At 45.2% G+C, this 16,319-nt stretch overlaps 6 protein-coding genes across 9 annotated transcripts; 2 read left to right on the forward strand and 4 right to left on the reverse strand.

Annotated features, from left to right (window-relative positions):
• Positions 1 to 28: 28 nt before the first annotated feature.
• Positions 29 to 5,071, reverse strand: LOC135438212 (plasma membrane ascorbate-dependent reductase CYBRD1). 3 transcript variants are annotated; one of them, XM_064696442.1, is made up of 4 exons: positions 4,922 to 5,071; positions 1,014 to 1,223; positions 589 to 952; positions 29 to 526 (listed from the first exon to the last, which is right to left on the reverse strand). In XM_064696442.1, exons 2-4 carry the CDS (start codon positions 1,204 to 1,206, stop codon positions 358 to 360), a joined length of 726 nt encoding a protein of 241 aa, XP_064552512.1. In that variant the 5' UTR covers positions 1,207 to 1,223; positions 4,922 to 5,071; the 3' UTR covers positions 29 to 357. The 3 variants fall into 3 exon arrangements, with proteins under 3 accessions (XP_064552512.1, XP_064552511.1, XP_064552510.1); XM_064696441.1 differs by lacking the exon at positions 4,922 to 5,071 and adding an exon at positions 4,437 to 4,467; XM_064696440.1 differs by lacking the exon at positions 4,922 to 5,071 and adding an exon at positions 3,464 to 3,928.
• Positions 5,072 to 5,405: 334 nt separating this feature from the next.
• On the forward strand, positions 5,406 to 6,513 carry Elp5 (Elongator complex protein 5). Its single transcript, XM_064696443.1, has 3 exons — positions 5,406 to 5,553; positions 5,608 to 6,268; positions 6,328 to 6,513. Exons 1-3 carry the CDS (start codon positions 5,505 to 5,507, stop codon positions 6,419 to 6,421), a joined length of 804 nt encoding a protein of 267 aa, XP_064552513.1. The 5' UTR covers positions 5,406 to 5,504; the 3' UTR covers positions 6,422 to 6,513.
• A 43-nt stretch (positions 6,514 to 6,556) lies between these two features.
• oxt (Xylosyltransferase oxt) lies at positions 6,557 to 10,715 on the reverse strand. The gene is made up of 3 exons (XM_064696437.1): positions 9,784 to 10,715; positions 9,556 to 9,719; positions 6,557 to 9,197 (listed from the first exon to the last, which is right to left on the reverse strand). Exons 1-3 carry the CDS (start codon positions 10,487 to 10,489, stop codon positions 7,410 to 7,412), a joined length of 2,658 nt encoding a protein of 885 aa, XP_064552507.1. The 5' UTR covers positions 10,490 to 10,715; the 3' UTR covers positions 6,557 to 7,409.
• Positions 10,716 to 10,855: 140 nt separating this feature from the next.
• On the forward strand, positions 10,856 to 12,067 carry LOC135438204 (heterogeneous nuclear ribonucleoprotein 87F). Its single transcript, XM_064696428.1, has 3 exons — positions 10,856 to 10,968; positions 11,059 to 11,527; positions 11,590 to 12,067. Exons 2-3 carry the CDS (start codon positions 11,155 to 11,157, stop codon positions 11,784 to 11,786), a joined length of 570 nt encoding a protein of 189 aa, XP_064552498.1. The 5' UTR covers positions 10,856 to 10,968; positions 11,059 to 11,154; the 3' UTR covers positions 11,787 to 12,067.
• Positions 11,843 to 14,330, reverse strand: ecd (ecdysoneless). 2 transcript variants are annotated; one of them, XM_064696425.1, is made up of 2 exons: positions 13,809 to 14,329; positions 11,843 to 13,751 (listed from the first exon to the last, which is right to left on the reverse strand). In XM_064696425.1, exons 1-2 carry the CDS (start codon positions 14,092 to 14,094, stop codon positions 11,935 to 11,937), a joined length of 2,103 nt encoding a protein of 700 aa, XP_064552495.1. In that variant the 5' UTR covers positions 14,095 to 14,329; the 3' UTR covers positions 11,843 to 11,934. The 2 variants fall into 2 exon arrangements, with proteins under 2 accessions (XP_064552495.1, XP_064552494.1); XM_064696424.1 differs by having other exon boundaries at positions 11,843 to 14,330.
• A 62-nt stretch (positions 14,331 to 14,392) lies between these two features.
• On the reverse strand, positions 14,393 to 16,210 carry nSMase (neutral sphingomyelinase). The gene is made up of 2 exons (XM_064696426.1): positions 16,065 to 16,210; positions 14,393 to 15,965 (listed from the first exon to the last, which is right to left on the reverse strand). The coding sequence occupies exons 1-2, from the start codon at positions 16,103 to 16,105 to the stop codon at positions 14,675 to 14,677; spliced, it is 1,332 nt and encodes a 443-aa protein (XP_064552496.1). The 5' UTR covers positions 16,106 to 16,210; the 3' UTR covers positions 14,393 to 14,674.
• Positions 16,211 to 16,319: the final 109 nt, after the last annotated feature.

The raw sequence follows: 16,319 nt of genomic DNA on the forward strand, positions 1-16,319 counted from the left end.
GCCCATCAGTTCAAAATGACAAACAGTATTTTAAACATTAGATATATTACATATAGATATATTTATATAGATATTCGTATAATACAGATGATCTGGAGGGTAAACATATAAAATTGGAGTTCACACTGTTGTCTGTCACACATAATATATATATATAGATTAATATATAAATCATTTATAAATTATGTACTATTATATTTAAAACATGCATTTCATAACATTTCGTATAGCTTTTGAGAAGAACGAAAACGAAGCACCACATGGTTAATATAATCCCCTTTTTGGGGTTTGTTTAGTTTTGTGCACAGTTTTGAGCTTAAGTAATGATTGCAGCTGGTTGGTTGGGGTCGACATAATTTACTCATTTACGGTGCCAAAAAGCAGAGCGGTATCCTCCGGTAAAGCCTTCCGCTTATACGAGGGCTCTGTGGCCAAATACACAACGAGCGCACCAAAGATAACATACAGCACGCCAATAATGTTGGTCAGCACCGCAGCCGCGGGCAGTGTGGAATAGTTGGCACCCCTAAGCACAGATAGCCGGTAAGTATTAACCAAGTTATAAACAGAGTTAACCAAATAACTTACAGCGTAAAGATGGCCTTCTCGGTGAGACCCATAACGGCGCTGGCAATGGCCAGGACGAAGCCAAACAAACCGAAATATATATGCAGCGGCATCAGGGCAATCTTGTAGTTCTCCCGCATGCCCGGCACCAGGAAGGCCATAAATCCAGCCACATACTGCAGACAGAAGATGATCACCGCTGACAGGCCCAGCCACGAGTGCAGCGAATACATATTGGGTATGGGCGGATCGACCAGATTATGCGAATCGAATACAGTCTTCAGGGCAATCACCGTTAATACGAAGGCGGCCAAGTGTATGCCAGCGTGGGTGAGCTTCAGTGTCTTCTTGCGCGTGGTGCGAAAGCCGCGATAGACGAGTATGGCTAAAAAAAGTGCATGGAGTGGTCCGTTAGTGGCACCTTTTCCGGTCCAACAGCTACTCACAATTGCCATATAAATAAATAAAGCCAATGGTCATAAAGAGTGGATGCCAGTTGAACTCCAGCCTGGGATTGTCAGTGCCGCCCAGGCCACCAAAATGCTGCCCGATCCAGGTGCCAACCAGCACAATCATCGTCAGGCCGCACAGCTGGGTCAGCACATAAAGCACCTTAAAGTTGATCAGCGCTGGATCCATATTGGACTTGTTGTCGCCTAATATAAATTAATAGCATTAAGCAAATTAAGTAAGAGAGGTCGAGTAGGAGATACCACAGACAATATAAACATTAAGAAGACGCATTTAAATGCGAGCCAACATTTTTTAGCCTGCCTTTTCATCTGGCTTTTTTGCATTTTGGAGATACCCCAAATTGATAATTAACCATTTTCTTTGACCTGAGCATTAGATGGGAGAACTCTAGCTGATCGAGAATTTATATACTCTTTGAGGTCAGAGATTTATTTAATGGGTACAGAACAAAAAAAAACTATTTCAACTTTTTACGGCAATATTAAAAATGTTGCAAAAAATGTATATTCATGAAATGACTCATTTTGTTTATTGTTTATTTTTATCATAGAAAATCGAGAGTAAACCAATTTTCTTCTCGCTGATTTTCTAGTCTGCGTATATAGCTGACACATGATATCATAGCCAATTCAGTTTATTTCAACAAAAAGCCAAACAGCAACAAGTTGTAATTCCAGCGATCTACCGATAAACACAGCCTCGTTTAACAGCGTCGCCGGCAAACTGAGAAGATGTCTAAACAAAGCACCAAGCACGTTCTGATACGGAGTATGTGTGTGTCTGTACGATTACTAGATTACGCTCCCTCCCTCTATATAAGCCCGTAGACCGGACTATCCTATAATACTATATGCTTGCCGCACCTGCTATTGTAATTGTCTGTCTAACATTATAAGACGTGGAGCAGCCCGGCCTGTATCTCGGCTACGAGCTTCTTATCAGCACTCCATGTAAACATTGTCTAGAAGCCGTTCTCCACAATCTTCTGTAGTGGCAAAATGATACCAAATCGCTTTAAATAGCATTGTTCAGCGTGTATATATTGTTTGATGTTTGCAGAGATGAGGGGAAATTGGAAAAAACAAAAAAAACGAAAAAAAAGAATTGCAAATGAATTAAAAATTTCTGCGCTTCTTCGATAAATTGAAGTGTTCTCGTTTAAATTGAAGGGGGCAGGGTATGTTTGGCATAATAAGACAAGAAAGAAGACAATCTACGCACGCCGATAATTAAATACGCTTGGCTTGGAAATGCTTTCATACGAAAGTTCTATTTCCGATTATATATATAATATATGTTAATGTTAAGAGTATGGTGGAACATGAATTTTCAACCGATTATTCGAGTAAGATAAATAACAGAACTAAATGGAATGTATGCAATATAGGACCCAGGTCACAGAAGAACAATAGGTATACAAAGGTGTGTACTCTATAGTAGCCTAGTTAAGAAGAACCTTGGGGATAGCCATGTTCAGATAACGTTAGTTTTTTTAACATTGACTTATCAGTCGCTTGAATTGAAGTTTTTTTTTTTTGTCTTATGCAAATGAGTTTTGTTTCTTTTTTTTTTAATTGTAGCAAATTGCAAATAAAGTCATGAATAAACTGAGATAAGTGAAATGGGGCACACGCTGTTTTTTTCTTGTTGCCACAAGGCACGTGCCACACAGTTATACAACCAACAAATTTTGGGGCTCGATATTTTCGGGCATTGAAATGAAGAGCCCCATTTGAATGATAATTAAAGTGCACATTATAATTAATAGACTGTTAGTTAAGCAGGCGTGCTGCAGTTGGATTGTTGCTATTTGGTGACCAGCAAAGCGTTGCAACAGATCGTGCGCAAAATTTGAAGGTAATGGGCAAAAGAAAATACAAGCAAGAAATAAATAATCCGCATAAAAAGTAAAACTTTTTGAAGATGCGACGACGATGACTTTGGAAAAGCGTAAAAAGTTGAAAACGGCAAAAGTAAAATAAATAAAGCGGCGCAACATAAAAAAAAAGCTGAAATGCTGAAAAACTAAAGTGAAATTTAACTTGGTGCGAATGCGCATAGATGACTAGGCAAACACAGAGCAGCGAGGAGGAGTGGGACACGCAGATAAAGGAGGAGTACGAGGATGAGCAATAGTAATGCATTTGCAATGCACTCTTTCGCGCCGCATACTTCTCTCTCTCTCTCTCTCTCTCTCTCTATTACTCTCGCTTCCCCTCTATTTCTTCTCTGCATGTGTGTGTGTGTTTGCTTTTCTTTCTTTATACACCTGTCCGTCCTGTTCGTCCGGCTGGCTATTGTATGCGTTTTATTATAACTTTTACTAATTCGAAACTAAAACGTTGAGCCGTGAGTTGTTGTTGATTTACTTTGAAAGCCAAAGCCAAATTCTCTGCTGCTGTTGTTGTTGTTGTGGTTGTACCTTTATTTGCGGTCGCCTCGACGACGGCGGCAACCGTTGGCTGCGCTTGTTCTGCTATTGTTGTTGTTGCTGCCACTGGTTGCTGCTTTTGCTCCTCTGCCGCTTTGCTGCTCTTATCGACATTTGTTGTTGGTATTGCGCCCGCTGCTGCTGCGCCTGCTTTTGTTGTTGTTGTTAGTTCGACAACAGCAACAGGCTCAGCTTTGACTTCAATCGAAGTCGTCGTCATTGTCGCCTGCGCCGCCTGCTCAACATCTAAATCCTTTGACATTGCGTGTTCACTCTGCACTTAAAAATCAATACACGAATCGCTGGCTAATTGCACTTGCTAACAACTTGTCTAGTGTTGATTTGCATGCAATTGCGTATGATTAACAGTAACTCGAAAGACACTAGCACCGAGACACTACACGAAACAACAACAATACAACGAAAATCACAACCGTGCACCACCAAGTGCAATGCGCAACTGAATTCAGAGCAGGCGCTTTGCACAGAGTCCGCAGCGACGAAGCGACGCGTCGCGACGTTGGCAGCGGAGAGCTTTAGCAGCAACAAAATTACTCTCATGCGAGTGGTAGCTGTTTAAAAAGCTTTGAATGCGTATGGTCACGTATGGTCACAAAGTCTGGTAATTGTTTAACTAATAGTTTAATTTAATTTTTTTACTTAATGCACATTTGAGAGCGAGCTGTGTTGGCTATTGGCTAATAGAAATTGGCATGCAATTGGGCAGCTCAACCTTGTTGTTGTTGTTCATATGCTAGGCATACGCAGCAATGACCGTGGGGGGGGGGGGGGGGGTGATTGGTGTACATTCCTTTGACTTTATTGAAATGGAATATTTCTGAGCTGCATTTCAATTGAGGTGTCGGCTAGCTAATAACATGTTCTATGCATAATAATTGCACAAAGCTGCTGACCGCACATACACACACACACATGCATAACACCCACTCTTGCCGTGACTTACCCAGCGAGAACAGCATGGCGTATGCTTAATAGAATTTCGCTTGTTTCCTCTTTGCTGCTGCTGTTTGTTATGAATTTTAAGCGGCGTCTGTGACGGCGTGCGATTCGAAGACTTTTATTAAAAAAAATATTAACTTTCAACTATTTTTATCTGATTTCTCTTGCAGCTGTCTTCACTTGTTGAACAAATTGCGTTATTTGCAGGATGTCGCCTAGTGAGCTAAGGGTGTACTTAAACTCGACCATATGGAAGCACCGAAAATATCTGCAAAGGCAGCGACGCCTACGCATTTCCCCTGAAAAGCGCCGCAAGCTGTGCGAAAAGCTTTCACGTGAAAGCTCTACGTATCTAACGCAGCACAAGCTTCATTCAATACATGCACACAATCTCTGCCAACCACTTGTTGGATATATTAATGATACACTCATTCTTTTGTTTATATTGCGACTTTTAAACATGGCTTCAAATTACAAAATATAACTTACGGTATTGTGTGCAAATCCGCTGAAAGGTGCACCAAGCGCCACGTTATTTATTGTTTTTGTAGAGCACGCGACTGCCGAAAACGAAAACACAAGAGACGACGCGAAATTAACCACAACTGAACGATCCAAGCAAACCACAACAAGAACGGCAGCTTCGCATCGTCAGCGCAAACGTCGGCGTCGGCAGAGAAAGCAAACAAATGAGATCAAACAAACAGCAATCATCGCGCGGCAATGCCAATGACCGACTATCAGCTAAAGGCACCAGCAGAATATGGCAAAAAAGGCCACAAGTTCAAGGTTGCACTTTCCTTTAATCCGCTTAGTAATCTATCTTTCTGGCCCGACATTTTGCATTGTAATTATTGTTTACTCATTTGGAAAAAGGCGGCTGTATCAAATATCAGCTGTCTATAGAGATGAACGATATATTTGTGCACCTGCATAAATACTATCGCGACTAACAGCTAACTATCGATTGCTCAACATATCGATATCCCTATGATACTGACATCTCTAACGGTTAGCAACAACACAAACTGCAGTTTAATTTAATTTTAAATTTATTACAACTAAATGCACCATGCTTTCCAATCTTATTGTGACCAATCAAAAGGTCATTCTTATAATTGGTAAGCAAAACCAAAAGGACGCCAAAACACAGTGTTTATTATAATATTTTTCAGACCAACTAAATCGCGAACGAATCGCGCTAAAGTTCATTGGCAGCCTGCTTCACGAGCAGGGTGAGGGCAAGGAGATTAAGACATTGCCAATTGGCACGCAACTGAAGCACGTGGCCAGCTTCGAGACGCTGCTAAACGAATGCAACAACAATAATAACAATCAATTAAACCAATCAGAGCCAGCAACAAAAACTGGCTGCAATATCATACTGCCAACGCTGGCAGATTTGCTCTGCTATCAGACGCCCGCCTATATCTTCGACTTCATCAATAAGTTGCGGCGCTCCGAGCATGTGCGTCGCGTGTTCTTGTGGGCGTCACCGCAGCACTTGCAGCACCCGGACGCTGACTACATACTAGCCGGGTGTGAGTATCTGTCGGAGTTGGTGCTACGACTAGAGACGGATACAACGTTGTCGCTGATATCGCGCAAGCCGGGCGGCGGGGTCACCAACAAACGCTTCACGTGCCTAGTCAGCAAGACAGAGTTCCAAGTGACGCCACTGCTGGACGCTGGCGAAACGATTGCTTTAGCTGCTGCAACAAAAATACAGCCACATGATGAAGCCGTAAAATCATCTGATCCTGGCGGAACCTTCAAGATCGAACTGGACGAGGATGAAGTTGTAGCGCGCAATGCGCTCACATTGCCATATGAACGGTTGGTTGGTTGCGTCCTTGATGAATTATTTGTCTCGTTATATGTCCCTTCTATTGCAGCACCAGCGAAACGGCTGAGGGCAACATCATCTACACGCCAGATGCCGATGATGATTTCGATGATGAGGATCCGGATGAGGATCTGTTAATCTAAAATGTGCTCGCACAGCAAACGGCAGTACAAATGGCCTTGGCTTTAAATATTTAAGTCTAACATACAAATATATAAAATGCATATAACAGTAAGCGAGCTCAACAATTGAAATTCCGGCCAAAATGAAAATGAATCTTATAGTTGCATAGTTCAAAGTTTATACTACATGCTAGAGATATATATGTATGTCCAGTGTTACAATTGCATCGCATAGTTACTTAAACCCTAACAATTTGTTTGTAATACTCTTTTTAAAAACTTGCTCACACTCACTTTCACACTACAAACGATCGCAAGTCCCAATCTCATTCTCATTTTACATATATCACAACATTCTATAAGAAAAAAGATTTTAAGGTGCGTTAAAAATTTGTAGAATCTGAATTAGAGAAGTTCGAATGTGGCAAAGTGCGAAAAACTAAACACTTAAGATTAAAACGGTAAATCCGATGCGGATGCCCTTGCATAGGCTCAATCAGTAAACTGAATTATAATGGACTATACTATATAACATAACATTGTAGATATTCTATCTAGTCAAACTTGTTATTATATACATTTTCACATTAATCTCAAAGTTAGGCTCAAAAGAAAAGGAAACAAATCGGTTTCATTCTCCATAAGGGACTTGAAACAGTCCCATAAAATTGTTAATCTCAGGCTACTCACATAACGCCAGATATAATACTAAACAATTATTTACTGAAAGGAATACATAGAAGCGTATGCAAGGGCTAAGTAGACAATCGGCTGCTTTTAGGTTTGTGTGCGTTGAGCATAATATTGCAGATATCTGAGTTTAAAATTCTTATTTGAACTATGACATTTAAGTATTGAAACGAATAGTAGACAGATGGTTAAAAAACCAACACACAGACACATGAGGACATTCACAACTATTTACACAACAAAATGAATAACTAAAAAATTATCAATGGTAGCGTTTTCGAAAATGGCTATAACAACATTATATGACTCTGGCCTATTGTCAACGCTTGAGCAGCGCGTCCATATCGCTCTTGGGGTCCGCGGCCAGGGAGCTCCAGGCGGTGTCTCGACATAGCGGCAACTCGTGCAGCTCATTTGTTCCATCTGCAATGCAGGATTCACGCAGCTGGAAGAATTTGCCGACCAGCTGATCGATCCAATTGTGCAATGGTTGGCCAATGAATTCAGCATTAGCCAATGCTTCTTTGCGCAGCGCAATGACGTCGTTCTCATTGGGCAGATGCTGTTGCCACTCCACAGGCAACGAAAAGTCCTCGGGCAGTGACACGGCTAGACCGCCGTTTTGGGCCCGTGCAGCTGCCACAGTCTCCAGCGACACACCTTTGGCATAGGCTACCGGAGCGACTAGAAACTTGAGCTGCGCATAGATGGAAGTGCGTCCAATTAGCTTGGCTGTCCATATGCCCGGCGTGAGAGGATGCTTGAGCAGCGTTTTGGAGTGATTGATAACATCGATTTGGGACTCCTCCACATGCAGCTCATTGAAGTCCTGCAGCCGACCCAATGGGTCCAGCCAGAGCAGCGTCAAATTGTACGAGTGCGATGCATCCTGTGTGGCAGACACACCCTGATATGTGTAGCTCAGCAATAGGTCACTGTGTGGTCCCAGTAGCTTGGCAAAGTTGCGCGCCACCTGCTCCTTCTGATCGAAATCGGTGGAAACCTCAAAGTTTCGTAGGCGCTTGCTGAAACGTGTATTTTTTGCGACTTTGCCGTGCTGCACGGGTCGCACGCGCGTCTCCAGATGCAGCTCCCTTGAGCCATTTCCGCGCAGCACGCTGTAGCGTACCAAAAATCCCTTGTACTGATCCCGATGCAGGTAATGTGTCAGCTCAAGCAGCTGCAGTGGTTGCAGTTTGGCCTGTTGCGCAGAGAGACGCATCAGGCTTTCGCCAACAGTACGCGCCAGATCATCGCCAGCGCCATGCGCATCCTCGTGATGATAGAGCGACTGCCAGTAGCCATGCAGATTGGCATATTCGCTGGTGTACGGCCCGTAGAGCCACTCCTCTAGCTGCAAAAGCACCGCCTGATTGATAATCGGCTCGAATTTGCGCGCAAAGAATAGAGACTTTTGTTCCGTGGCCAGCAGCCGCGCCCAATCCTCGGGCTTAAAGTCGTTGGGGCTGCAGCCGCACCAGTCCACCACATGCTTGTATTGACATTTGCAGCCTTGCTTGCGCTTCCAGTTGGTCACATGCAGATTGTTGTCCACATAGCTGTGGCAATGCTGTGTGTTGCGCAGCACCGTGTGAAAGAATGATTCGGCTGGCAGTAGTGTGTGTCGAAACAGTTGCAAGAGTGCCTGCAACAAGGTATCATCCTTTGCTGGATTTGTTACGTAGGTGACAAATGGACGGGAGAGTGCCACCCAGTCGCTACCACCGTCCACCTGTATGCCGGCAGGCAGCTTGCGATCGCCTATGCGCCACATGTGTGTGTCGCACTCCACGAAGGTCTTGTCCAGGCCCTGCTTCTGGATAAAACGCTGCGTCTCACGGCCATGGCCCTTGACAAAGTTGCGGTCGCGATTGGCGCTCAGAAAGTCAACAAGCTTGTCCAGCGTCTTGACAGGAAAATCACTTTCACTCAGATTGATGACAAAGTCCCACTCCCAGTTGGACTGCAGCAAATCCTGCATACACTGCAGCAGCATGGTCAGCAGCGAGGCGCCGCCCCAAATTGTCGAGAAGCGCTTGCGTGCTAGACGTATATTGGGAAATTTGGGTTCCAGTTCCAACAATTTGCGGTAGAGATAATCCTGGCGCTGTGAAGTTGGAAAAGAATCTTTTAAATAAATTGATAATTGATAGCTAAAGCTTGTTAAATGCAGTTGAGGAGCTATTGGATTAAGTTGTGCTTGGGTTAATGATATATATATATATATTACTAGCGCAGACAGAATCAAAATATGTACTATATATCATCATATCATACTATTCCTATACCTTCTGTCGCTTTGTGGCACATGTTCATATACTTGTATTATTCAATCTTAAATAAATATAAGCCACAATTTGCTGCTTTAGCAGCGAGGCGTCAAATTCCGCTCAATTAGCACAAATTGTTGAACTCGCTTTAATTATTAAATCCGGCCGCGTGGCCGTCTCGCACCGCTCACTCACCGCATCCACGTGTATATAGTAAACGTGTTGGGGCGCATACAGCGCTCGGAGCAGTCGATGTACCTGTCGCAGTGCACGTCCGTTAAGCGTCAGCAGAAATGCAATGCGGACGCGCTGTTCCTCCCCCGGCGCTGGGCTGCTGGCGGCCAGTTGTGGGGTAAACTCTGCAAACAGATTCGATTATTATATAAGAATGACAATTATATAAAGAAATGTGGATGCACTCACTTGCAATGCCCGTTTCGTAGACATTCATGGCAAAGAAACCACCGCAGATTTCCTTGGCATTGCCCAAACATTTCATGTTGCAGCTGGAGTCCGGCAGTTTGGCGGAGCTGGGCGGAGTGTCAAAGCCGCAGAAGCATTCGCGTGCGTATTGTACGCCTGCATACGGATAACCAGATTGCAGGCAGAGCTCGACACAGCCACTGGGTGAATTGGACGATTTGAAGCTGGTAAAGTAGCCGGCCAGTAGGCGCGATTCCTTCTCGTCGCGATAGCAACCCAGCGAAACATTGGCCGTGTGGTTGCCCGCGGGACAACTACTCTGTAGATGTGTGGCATAGAAGCGTCCAGCTTGTATGGCACAGGCTATATGGGCGATATGTTGACGGCAGTCTTTCGTCTTGGCACGCTGCAGTGCCGATATTGCTTCCTTGGCATTGATATCACATTCGGGCTCAAAGCCCAATTCCCTAGAAGTGAGGCGGGCGCTCTTTCCGGCCGCCTGGACATGAGCTGGTGGCGCTACAGGTTCTGGTGGCGGCGCCTCCGAGTCATGCATATCGCGTTGTGTGCGCCGTGTCCCAGTCAAATCAATGTCAACTGATTTGTAGGCCAAAAACAGCTGGATGGCAATGATGAAAAGTAGTATTAAGTAGAATACGCGGTAGCGGCGCAACCAGCGCATGGATACAGACGACTGTTGCTCCATGGCCAGCTCGTAAGGTGCGCACGTTGTCTGTGGTCGTTGACCCGCGTGCTTATGCTTATGGCTCGTTTAGTTCTGTCGATGCGATGCAGTGGCATGTCCAGCGTTTATCTCATTATTGTGAGCCTTTAGTATAAATTACATGTACAAGTATTTACAATCGCTTAAATTATCTGCATTTCACTCAAAACACTCCCGCATCTCACTAAGAATACTGAATCAGTATTACAAATATCGTATTCGGGGTCCGATATATCGATACATTATTTACGATATTTGCATTTGCCATGTATCAAATTTTGCTCAGGCGCTGTATGCTGTTCACAGGTAATGTGAGCAAACTGTAGCCAACAGCAGCAATCAGTTATGGCAGGCTTATAATTTTCAATCGAAAATGATAACAAGCCCAGTATTACTATTTACCGTAGTTAGCCCATTAGTTAACTCAGAAGTGTATGAAAATTTAAAAGAATTTGTTAAAAGTAAGCTATTATTTTCCTGCTAAAAATCAGGAGAAACGCAAATCAGGTCATAATTGTCGTTCTTACAAAATATTTGTCAAAATATTGCAGCCCTGCACGCAACAATTCAGTTTGAATTCTTCTAAGGAATTTTTGCCTCGCTCTTCTATCAGCATACTAGCCAGTAAACAACAAACGTTTCCAAGAATGGTTGATCCAAATCGTAAAATCAACCGACTTTCGGACAGAGATATTAGCTTTTTGGATGAATGCGAATCGGAATTTGCATCACGCTACACAACAGACGATGCCGAATTTATGGCACATTGTTCTAAGCCAGAGCCGGAGCCGCCGCTGGTTGATAATTGGATGAGCGGTGGTGGTGGTGGCGGAGTCGGTGGGGGAGAACGAGGAGGAGCAGATGTAGGCGGCAGCACTAGTAGTGGTGGAGGTGCCGGCTATACGAGTCCTTATAATAATCGTTACAATGGCGGACAGCGCAGAGGAGGCGATCGTGGCTGGCAAAGACGCGGTGGCGGTTACAATAATCACAATAGCAATAACGAACGCGGCTTCAGAGGTACGTACGTAAATTTGTTTAATGTAGAAAATCCGATGTAATCGCTTTAAAACCATCTGCAGATCAACGCCGCAATAGATATGAGGCTTATCCGCGAAGGGATCGTGGTGGTGGTGGCGGCGGCGGCGGGGGAGGAGGAGGAGATAGGACTTCGGAACGTTCTTATCAGCACAGGAGCCGCAATGAGTCACCGCAGGGCGGCCCGCCTATGCAGGTCAGGCGCGACTATGGCAACTTTGTGCCGGCATCCAAAGATTAGCGTTTAGCTTAAACTGTTTCATTTATCATTATAACGCATTCACACACACACATATGTACATGTATATAGATGTATATTTCGATTTGAATGATAAGCCCATAATGCGATTGTAATCTTAAATGCTAAATGATGCGTTCCTGTTTGTGCCCTAAACAGCTGACTCTGACAAATCCTTAGGTTTCTCGTCTGTTTCCGCAGCCGACATGCCTACGCCCATGGCGTTAAATAAATTGGATACGGGTCCTGCGCCTCCCATTTGCGATTTATAGCTGTCCATCATATTTCGCAGCGTGTTAACATTTATATTAATTGGCTCAAAGTCCTCGATGTCATCGAAATCATCATCGACAGCGTTGTGTTGCGAGGTGCTGGTGCTGTTGCTTGTGCTGCTCTTTCCATGGAAAGACTTGCCCACGGTCGTTTGAGCCAGCTCGCGATCCATTTGCTCCATGTACGCTTTAATGTTACGATCCAAACGGTAGTTATCATCGCCGCCACCGCTGGCGTTAGACAGCGCATCGAAGTTGCGCTGAAGATCTTCCTCGTCCGCATAGTCGCTCATTTCGGAATTGGAATCCCAGTTGTCCTCTGGTATCACAAAGTCTAGAAAATTGCGCACATGTGTGCTGTCCTGCTCATCGGACTGTATCAAGGAGTTGCGCTTGCATGCCTTGCGCATCGAAGCGTTCTTTTTGACCTTGGCATTGCTGGTAGTTGCACTGGTTGCCGGCGGCGCCGGTGGCTCATCATCGTCTGAGTCCAGTTCATCGCCTGCCTCTCCCGGTGCTTCGATGCCTTCAAAATTGGACTGCCTGTCTAAGAATTGAGACAGTTGCTTGGTAAATTCTGCTGCATTCATCTCGCCATTGGGATTATATAGCTTCTGGGGGCCGTAGCGCTGCTGCAGCATGGCATCCAGATCCTCGGCGCTGATATTCAGCCAGTCATCCGCATCGCTGGGCAGCAGATTGTTCTCCTCGTCACGCAGCTTTTCAGAGCCGCTGCCCTCACCAGTGTGCAATAGCAAATCAACTATTTCGGCGCCAACCAACGGTGCAGTGCGGAAGCGCTCCTGGTTGCACTTAAAGTACTCCTTGGCCGTGGCTAGTAGGCGTTCATGCTCTGCGCTGCCATCAATGTTGTCCCGAAAGTAACCCTTGCCTTGCAAGCTGCGCAAATACGACCGCCAGGCGGGCGATTTCTCGTCCAGCTGCTCGCCAGCACGCTTCGCCTGGCTAGCCAGTATTTCCAGGCCGCTGGCTAGCTTCACACCAAGCAGCTGTTCCTTATAGCGCTCAGGATTGGCCACGGCATCCGTTAGCTGCCAGCCCAGTCGGCGCTCTGGTGTATACTGGCTATGCATTATCATGGCATACAAACATCGTGTGAAGGCCACATTTGTGCGTTTGCGTGGCGATTCTGGCGGAAAATATCGCATGGTGCGCAGCGCCTTTGTGTCCAAAGTATCCCGTTCGCAGAAGGCACGCACAGCCGACGCCACCAGACCCGGTCGCTGTTTAAGCAGCTGTGCCGCGTTTTGTGGCAGCTCCACAATTTGTCGATGAATGGATATATGCGGCTGTGCCGGTTGAAACTCCTGGAGACGAGCCTCAATACAGTTCTGTATATCGCGCGAACAGCGGTATAGCGTGGGATTCAGACGTATACGCTGCACAGCAGTAGCCATGGACAGCCGCTTGTTTTGGCTGGTGTTGGTCGAGTTCTGCAATAGCTGAAGCCCACCATTCACAATATAGACACGTTGCTCACACGTCTCCGGACTGGCCCAGTCGGGCAGAGCATCCGCGGCCTCGATGAGCAAAAATTCACCGTCAGCATCGCAGACACGTCCTATGCAATCCGGTCGAGAGCGGGTGAGCTCGCTCAAGAGATAAACAATGAACCACTCGTCGCCAATGTTGTCGCCGTAATGCGTGACGCCATGCAAATGGGGCGGCAGCACACCTAAAATGAGCCCAATTGTTATAGCTAAATATAGGCGCATAAATAGTATGTACTTGCCCGCATGCTCTTCCTCCTCCTCCTTGTTGTCTTCCTCGTTGAGCAGGCGTTCCTCGGCGGTGCCCGTGCGTGCTAGCAGCTGAAATTCATCCTTATGCCAAATATAGCAGCGTTCGGCGACTTTCTTTTCCACAATGGACATGCAGTCCGCACGCACTAGCTCCAACTGCTGACGCACTTGCTCCTCATCGTGCTCGGGGCCGTCAGTTAGTTTGGGAAATATATAGTACTCAACAAAATCATCCTCGCGTACAAATTCCAAATTGGCACCTGGCAGTTTATTCATTGTCTTTGTTGTCTGCCTTTGTTTTGGTTTCGGTTGGACGTGACTCAGTCTCTGCTCAACAGCGTGTGTATCCCTTGTGGGCACTGTTTGTTGCCACAAAAAAGAAAAAATTTTATGTCCTCACGAAATACTTAACAAATGGCACTTTTGCTGAGAGTTACAACAGTTTTTACGCAAATTTTCATTTATTATTGGCGAAATAAACTTTTTTATTGGAACGGGAGCTGTTGCTGAGGCCACTCACAATGCTATCGACAAGTTATCGATAAGCGGTTATCGATATCAGAGTTTTAATAAATGAACTTTCTCTTAACGTTTATTCTTACTTGAATTTGAAAAAGGGACAGCAGTTATTTTAATGTATTGCGCTTAAATTTTAAACTTAAGATGCATATAAGTACTAATTTAATTTTTTGCTTGAATTTGAAAAGGGGACAGAGACCGCTTTATTGCATTGAGTGAGGCAGAGCTTACATTTTTAGCTTACTCGAGATACATAGATGTATAAACATAGCTCTTGGGCTATATATTAAATGCTCTTTGAGCTTCCTACTGTCATATGGAATACATAAGGCTTACATCAATAAAAGTAATCATATTTCTGTGCATGCTGCAACATCACCTCCATGGATTTCTTGCCCTGTAGCACGCCATTGCGCTCAATGTAGTTCCAAATGGAAGCCATAAATAAACAAAATAGTATTACGCCAAATACAATAAACTTGAGCAACAGATAAATGGTCTTTAGTCCCACCGGTGGTGCATACTCAACGAGCAGAACTAGCAGTACAAACAGAACAGTTGCTGCACTATAATATAATAAGCGGTCGGTGTTTAATTGCAGCAAGGAAGCATCGCACAGAGCCAGTGCCTCGTTCAACGCTGCCGTGCGTGCAGCAGGCAAGTGGTGAGCATTGATCGAAGAGCTATTGTTCTCGTTCGTGGCAGAAGCAGTGGCATGAGCATCTTCTTTAATCGCATCCCCGGCGCCCTGATCCTGTAGCGCACACACTTCTTCAAAAAGATTGCACTCCACATGCTCCGTATTAACGGTTATCTCTTCATCTGATTCGGTTTCTTTTGGCAAACGGATTAGTCTTAACTTGGCCAGCACAGCTTCGTGATCCGAGAAGCTGAACTTTTGGCCAGGTACGCGTTCCGGAAATGGTAGAGTATATTCGACAATCTCCGCGTTGATATGATCTGCGCCCCTTACAAATATGTGGTCAATCCGTATTCCCAGCGGATTTTTGGCCAGCGCACTTTTCGATGTGTACGAGTTCCTGCCACACTCGTTGGTGCGAAACGAGTCCGAGGCACAGCTGTCTGTCATCTTAGAGGTATAGAGCAGCACCTTATACGAAATGTCTTGAGGTTGTGTATTGAGATCACCCGCCAATATTTGGAGCACCGAGTTGCCGCGAGTAGCCTCTATAAATTGGGCCGTGTCAAAGGCTTGAATTACACGATGTGTCTTGTATTCATCATTGTCGTTGTCGTATTCTGCATGCAGATGCGCGTTATAGAGGTGAACGATTTGGTCGCCAAACAGGATGCGACAGAGACCCACACCCTTGCCGCCAAACCAGTCGGCGTGTTGGATGCGATGGAAGTAGCCGTTGACGGACCAGGCGTGGAACAGCGTGCCCAAAATTGGATACTTGGAGAGCACCAGCAGCCCGGCACCCATGACACCGCTGTGAAAGTAGTGGGAATACGGCAATACACTTGCCGTGCCCTGCTGCAGTTGCTCGCTATCTTGCTGTGACCATACCTCCTGCAGGGACACGATGTCGAACTGGCCGCTGCTGAGCTCCTTACATATGGCTTCGATACGTGGCGCACGGTCACGGGAGACAAATGGAATACCCCTGTAATTATAATTTGATTTTGGCAACGCAAACAAACGCCAAGGCGAATTAGTTCCAGGCGCGTGACCAAATTGAGAAAACATATATAACTCAACGCACCAAATGTTCAACGTTAGAATTTTCAGCTCCAGCAGCAGCATTGTGATAAGTTCCGTGTTTCTGATTCCCTCATTAGCTATCACTGGCGCACAATGTACGCGCGCAGCGCCGATAAGATTAAATTTTGTTTCTAAACAATCTAAGCATTTCTGCTGCAAGCAATTTGTTGTTCGCTTGAACGTGGCTGCGCGCAATTTTGACCGCAATGAAGTTGGCCGCGCGCAGTTCTTGCTCACGTGAAGTTGGCTGTGCGCG

The sequence above is a fragment of the Drosophila montana genome, unplaced genomic scaffold (genome assembly GCF_035044405.1).
Source record: "Drosophila montana isolate Dmon_TW-CO22-7 unplaced genomic scaffold, ASM3504440v1 contig_3847_1, whole genome shotgun sequence".
Taxonomy (NCBI): domain Eukaryota; kingdom Metazoa; phylum Arthropoda; class Insecta; order Diptera; family Drosophilidae; genus Drosophila; species Drosophila montana.